Genomic DNA, 7,216 nt, shown 5'->3' on the forward strand with positions numbered 1-7,216 from the left:
GTTATGCATAAGCTTAGTTTTAAGCACATGAGTGATCTAATTATTGATTTCAGCAGGACTACTCATGTGTCTAAAGTGCATATAAGTGTTTGCAAGAACACAAACTTAAATATCTTACATGTAGCAACAAGAAAAATGGATTAATACTAGTCGATTAAAGGGGGTGTTTTAGATAACCACTTTGAATTCTGAGCAAATATTTCTGTTGGGCGCAACCTTTATATGTGAACTGGAGAGGGAGGCAGTTGGAAACAGCATTTTCAACAAGTTTCCACTTTGTGTGGGAATTAGTCATTTGCAGAATTAAGAGTTTAGGTGAGACTATGATCAGGAACATTTCCAAAATTATATTTTACAAAATTGCTGCCTGATACTTGTGCTGAGACCATTTGAATGGATAGTGTTAATACAGCTATTGAAAAGTTGCTGTGGAGTATGTTAATACCACTGATAAGCTCAATTTCTGTATATAAGAAAAGTAGATGGAATTTTATTAAGCCCTTGAAACAGCTGCAGTTCAACTAGTGTGGGAGCCACTTCTGTGTGCGATGAGTCACAAAAGAGATTTAAAAAAGTGACAACTGAAAGTGTTTTCAAAGCAGTGTTGCATGGACAAGATGCTGTTACGTGTAGGAGTTATAACAATTAAGAAAAGTTGGCTTCCTACATTTTAAATTGGGAAAACAAAGTTCTCTCTGAACCAGGTATTAGTCTTCTACGGGGAAAAGCAAGTGGTTAGGTTTCTAGGTGGATCACTAGAGAAACAGTTGTCTGGAGAACAATTTCCCGATTTAAGAAAATCAAATCCCAGTGTGATTAACCTACTATACATTTTCTAGGACAGCTGAAACGTTGATCTAGGGAAGTTCTTATGTGAATCTATCAAACACTCGTGGCCACTGAAGTAGCATTTTCAGGATAGAGCATTTTTAGGTAATTAGGAGAAAAGTTACAATGTTTCACTGTTGGTTAATTAGTAGTTTACAATGAATACTAATAAGGCTAAGATTTGATTTATAAAGGCAAAACAATCAGATACAATGGAGAATATACAGGTACCATCTCTCTCCTATTTAATACTAGATATATAATTTCAGCAAACATACGGTGGCGATTTTCACAATACATCAAATGCCTCTTAGTGGCTAAAATTTCCAATTCATTAGATAGTCCAACCGTTACTAAAGAAGTTAGTAAAGATGAAGTCAAGCAGCTTAATGTTATAGGACTCAGTAGGTCTTATGCTAAGGTTAACATTAAGTATAACCTTAATTAATCTAATTTGTGGCTAAAAGGGAAGAAAGTCTGAATTTTATATCAGCTAGGTACAGTATACAGAAACAAACTATCCTATCACATAAGTTCTCATTCTGTGGGCTACAGAGCACGTGTTAGTGTTGCTGGGACCGTGGCAATCACAAGGTGCTAGCTCTTCCTTGTTATCAGTTTAGAATCAATGGGTGTTTTTAGATATGTTCCAGGGGTGGGGGGGTGCCTTAATTAGAGTGGCTCTGAGAGATGCTCTAATGAAAGTGCCCCAGGTGTCTTGAGCATGAGCATCCCCTATGCTTCAAAATGGCAGTGGGAGCTCTTTAAAATTCATTGTACAAGCCATAAAAGCAGCCCCACTGCCATTTTGAAGCATGGGGATGCCAATACACGAAAAAACAGAGGCTGTTGGAGCACACTAATTATCATGCTCCAGCAGACTTGATTAATCAAGTAGTTACAGTGTGTCGGAGCAGCCTCCCCGCACTCATACTCTTGACAGAATGGATAATGGATCCAAAACAGTTCAGTGTTTAAATCAGGAACACCATCAGAAAATGAGGTGGAGATGGAATTGAGAAGAGAAGCCTGAATGCTTTATTCAGAAAAGGGAGTGAACAAAAGTGCATAGACATATACAAATCAAGGTGAGAGATGTGTCTTTGATGGTAAGCTCATATCTAAATTCAGACTGTTGTAAGGAGTGGAAAGTGCCTTGACAGAATAGAGCTAGAAGGTTACAAATAGGAAGGTGTTGCTGCCACCTCACTTTTTGTAATAGAAACTGACCTCTGGGCATCCAGGTTTTGCTTGTTTTTAATTGTTACTTACAAAGGAAAATCAATGCCATTCATTTTAAACAAACTCAAAATTAACCTGAAACTTCAGGATCTTGAATTCTGTCATCAGGCATATAGGGTGCCTCTGTCAACTGACACGGGCATATAGGGTGCCTATACATGTGCTCCAACCCCTTCCAGTTTGAATGTATCAGAGCAGACTCAATTAATGGATTGAGTCTGCTGGAGCATTCGAATTAGAACGCTCCAGTGTGCTGCAGCACCCCACATGTCAAAATGGCAGCAGGGGTGCTTTAACTAAAACTCAAACTTTAGTTAAAGCACCCCTGCAGCCAATTTTGAAATGCAGGACACTGAATGCATGTGATACCAGAGCATTTTAATATGAGAGGCTCTCCCAGAACCAGTCTAATTAAAGCACCTCCTCCCCACCCCCTTCCCAGAGCATGTATATATACATCCATAAAGACAGACAATCTCCCTCAGGTGAGAGAGAAACTTTTTGGGAAATACTTTGGCATAAGAGCAGTGATTGGTATCTTTATCCAGGGAACCTGGTTTAGAGAATACAAGTTCTTCTCCCCTCCTCTGTTTTCAGAAGAAATATTCCTTGCTTGTAAAATTAAAAGGATTGTGGCAGCTTTTTGAGGACTTTTCCCAAGCTTGAGTAGATTAATATCAAAACTTGGTCCTGGGTCATCCTTCCTAGATGCAGAACATTGCCTCAGAGTAGTACTGAATAGGAACTCAAGGACTGCTGTTCTTTCTACTAATATTCACATGTTTTGTACCTAGAAATGCTGTAACTGTTTTCAAGTTAAAACATTCCTAGGCCAGTGATATTTGTTTGAAAAAGTATATGGAGATATATCTACTATACATCAAATACAGTAGATGCATCTCAAGCCTACCAGCTCAAAGGAGACAGATGGCTACATTTTTCTCACAAACTTAAAAGGCTGGATTTTTAAAAGTTTTGGGGCATTGCTCTTTCTCTGGCCTTATAGAGGTTGCATTCTTGGCTGAAGTATGGACTCAGCATCAATCAGAGGTATTGGGGAATGCTACCAGCCAGCCCAACTTCTAGCTTGTAGTTAAATCCCACTCCTTGCACAGTGAGACGCATGGATTTGAAGCTTGAATGGAGGAAGAATTTAACCCAGGTCTCCTACTTTCTGGAGGATGTACTATAACCATTGAGCTATTATCTAAAAGGTTGATACCACCACCACATCATCATTTTGAAAGAATGAACTAGTCATCTCTACCCAAAGGAATGGCTTAAGACACTGCAGTACAGGAAGGGGTTTCAGGTTCTGAACGCTGGTCTCAGATAGGTGTTTATCTGCAGCCCTAAGTTAGGCGCCTCTTTGCAATGTTTCTCTTGGCTGGCTTCGGTGCATTTCTGTTTACGGAACTTAACGAAGTCGATTGTGGAAATTCTGCTTCTACAGCAAGTGTCTAAAAGCATGGTGATGTTCATAGTCACCAATGTTTCTCTATAGATTTGGACCTTAGAAGCTTTCAGTGTGACCAACTCCCATAAATCACTTTTTAAATTAGGAATTAGGCCTTGCATTGGTGAGCAGAGCAACACTTAAATACCTCTTAAAACATGGGTCTCCAGCTACATTGCAGGGTTCAGTAGAGCCCTGCAAACGTAAGAGAGAACAGTCTGACCATCTGTCTTCCTTAGCTCATGCCATACTATTCAATAACAACACTAGCAAACAAGCTCCTGGAAGCAGAAATATCGAAGGTGAAAAAAAGAAAGTTGTTGAAAGATGCATTTGCAAACTGGAACGTAAAGCATCCTTCTGGCTCCGCTGCAATAGCTGGAATCTCTGACATACAGCCAAGATCTAGAAGGAGCAAAGCTGAAGCTATGATTGATCTATTGAGTGAAGGAAAAAAAAAACAAAAAACTAAAGAGCAGCAACAGGTGGGGACAAGGCAGAAGGAAGGTTAAGTTCTTTCTATGCAGAATTGTGCTGAATCAGGGGGCCAGCCATAATAATGCCTCCCTTGTAGTGTTTTCATGCCAATTCCCATCTCATAGATGAGAGATCAATAGAAAGAGCAAGATATGTTTTTACTAAAGCTTTCTTCCTCCACACCACATTTATTCAATCACTACACAAATAAAGCACATGGAATGGTATCCAGCTTCTTTATTTGCTGGTGTAAAATGTGCCAAGGCAGAAGCAATTAAGAGACCATGATTAGACAGATATGCTAATGGTCAAGGCACACAACACAGAAGTACACTTTTATATTGTTTCAAATTGTCCTTCAACTTTTTTCGGTTTTTTTTTTTTTTAATATGCATATACTGAAGGTCCTAAACATATCTGCAAAATGATAACCTTTTAAACATGAACCTTTTATTAAATTCTACTTTTTAGGAAGGAGGTATAAAATCAGTAAAATCACTCTTATTTATACACAACTATAATAGATTAATACCTTCCTATTTCATATCAGCGTATTCAACTTGATAAGCTATTTTCCATTAGCCTAAACAAATGGTGTAGGAGTGTAAATAAAATATAGATACAAGGGTCAACTTTAACATTTAACTGTAACTGATATTTACAAGTAGACCAAAAGAATTATTTTAGTTAGCTGAAATGCAGAATAAGATTTACACTTCCACTCTTCTTCACTTTCCTATCTTGCTGGTAGTATTTTGTACCCATGGGAATCTAAAATTATTTGCCCATAACATTAGAGGCAATTAGAAGTAACCTCATGTCAGCCCATCTAAAAACATTATGCAAGTATTAATTCTTCATGTTATCACACTGTCAATTCCTAAACTAGTCTAAAAGAAGACTGCAGTTTTTCATTCCCATTGACACTGCCACATAACTAACAAGGTCAAAAGCATTATTTCTGAAGTGTACATTAGCTCCAGTAAAATTTATTAGCTCTCATCTCAAACTCTAAATTTACAAATACCTCTATTTGGAAGCTTTAATCAGGGAAGAGGGTTGGGAACATGAGACACATGAAGAGGACAGATAACATATCCAATGGAGTTGTCCTCACATTGCTCAGTACTTGTAAGTAAAAAATACTTAACTTGAAATACTTCTAGATAATGTTCAACTTGGATAGAGTGCACATAATTTTGGATGAAATGGTGTTAAATGGATGCATCGTGGAAACAAACAGGAGTAGAATTCTTGCACCTCTACTTGTTCTTGACAAAATGGCAGAAACTTAGAAACAGACAAGCCTGTTGAAGAACATATTTTACAAAGGCCATCCTCTACAGCTATTTCTCGAGACTTCAGAAAGACAAATCTTGCAATATTCAAACTGATTGAAACATGTTGAAGATGAGTCAATCAAGAAATCTAGTATATGTTCCATTTCCTTTTATCTACCCACCAAAATACTTGAATACCAAAAGATAAAACAAATGTGAATAAAAGGAAAAAAAAACAGAACTTAAGCAAAGCAGCAAATTCAGTTGACACAACAGCTGCCCTTCTAATAAATTAAGTACTTATTTTGGTATTTGCAGTTCTATTAGAGAAAAATCTTTAGAGTCGTCTTGGAAGTCTGTCTTCATGTATCTCTTTGGTTTATGTACTGTATTGATGCCAAAACTGAGTTGGTAGGGGTGGAAAGGAGCTGAAAAAATTAGTATAATCCCAAATTATTTTCTATGCTTGCTTTAATATACCAATATATATTTTTGTTGCTATAAGTACGTAACTTAAGATCTTGTTCTGCATCTGTATGACCAATCTTCTGCTGGATTTCAACTTCACAGGAACAAATTTGCTTCTTCATAGGAGTGACTGTCATAAAGCCTATTCACATTTACTCAGATTTTATACTGAAGGGAATGTTACAAATTTCTAAGTACTGTGCAAATTGTAATCCAAGTATTGAGGCACTTAAGAGCCATTATGTTAATAAAAATGAACAAAAGATGATAAAATAAGATTTGGATAAGTTTCATGCTCAAGAGGAAGCTGCTACTTTGTAAAGTTTATTTTATCATTTTAATGCTTAGGTATTTGCTTCTAAGCATGACAATAAATACTCTTTCCCCTTAATCTGGTGTTTTTTCTCTCACATTTATTATAGTTTTGTTCACAACATTGACGCTCAGGTCTGCAGCACCAGAGCATAAAGGATTGCCAGTCATGGGAACTCACAGTTTACAACACTTTAACCTTGGAATCATAAACACAAACCTGTTTTTCCTCCTCAACTGACCATTGATTCCCTCTCCTGCCCGATGCACACTAAGTGCTTGATATGCTGCATGAAAGGGGCAAGTTAGCCTCAGGTCTGCTTCAAAACACGATTACCTCATTCCTTCCCCGTGTACAAGTTAGAGAAACCAGGGCAGGAAATCCAATTGTAACATAAAACAATTAACCAAGAAATATCACAAACATCATCATACTTTATCACGCTAGGTCATAAAAAAGGAGAAGCTGAAGATGCTCATATAAGAAATATGATATGGTTAGTATTGCTGGAACTTGATGGTGAAAATGGGGTTTGTGACTGAAACCAGTTATTACAACTTATTCTATGAGGATAAAATGGGAAAAGGAAGGATGGCACCTCCCACAAGAAACACCCTTTCCTGTTAGAGTCACATGCTTATTGAGATCACAGGACGCTGAATGCTCACAGATACACTTGTCAGTAGTAAAACTAGGTGGTGGGACTCTAGTGGACATGCATTACTGACTGCCTCATCTGAAATAGCAGGAAGAAACTGCTTCTTAAAGATCTGTCTATAAATGTGTAGGATGAAGAAAACGTGTTGTCATGGGTGACTTCAACCTTGGAGACACCTTCTTGACATCTATTGTGGACAGCAACTAAGTGCTAGATAAAGGTCTTATTCTGCCTGCTGCACAACATAACGTAATATTACACCTCATGCTGATGGATAAGGAAAAAATAAATAGCCTAGCTAAAAATTTACATTTGCTTAGGCACCAGCGATCGTGATCACTGGCAAATGGAATGTCTTTGGAAATTCAAAACATCTGATACAATAAAACCTAAACACTTCATATAAAAGGATAGAAAAGAGTGGAAGTAAAAAGACAATGACCATAACATGATGTTAAAATAGGTAGGCAACTAGTAAGGGAAGCCAAAGGAAC

General features: G+C 37.5%; 1 protein-coding gene across 1 annotated transcript in view; it reads left to right on the forward strand.

Moving 5' to 3' along the window:
• AP4S1 (adaptor related protein complex 4 sigma 1 subunit) overlaps window positions 1-6,142 on the forward strand; it is a 38,683-nt gene extending 32,541 nt beyond the window's left edge. Inside the window, exon 6 of the mRNA XM_019551235.1 lies at window positions 5,170-6,142. Within this exon, the coding sequence (XP_019406780.1) occupies window positions 5,170-5,298 (129 nt within the window). The 3' untranslated portion in view covers window positions 5,299-6,142. The remainder of the gene's footprint in view (window positions 1-5,169) is intronic.
• Window positions 6,143-7,216: the final 1,074 nt, after the last annotated feature.

This window comes from Crocodylus porosus, unplaced genomic scaffold (genome assembly GCF_001723895.1).
Source record: "Crocodylus porosus isolate Cpor-Errol unplaced genomic scaffold, CroPor_comp1, whole genome shotgun sequence".
NCBI classification, from domain to species: domain Eukaryota; kingdom Metazoa; phylum Chordata; order Crocodylia; family Crocodylidae; genus Crocodylus; species Crocodylus porosus.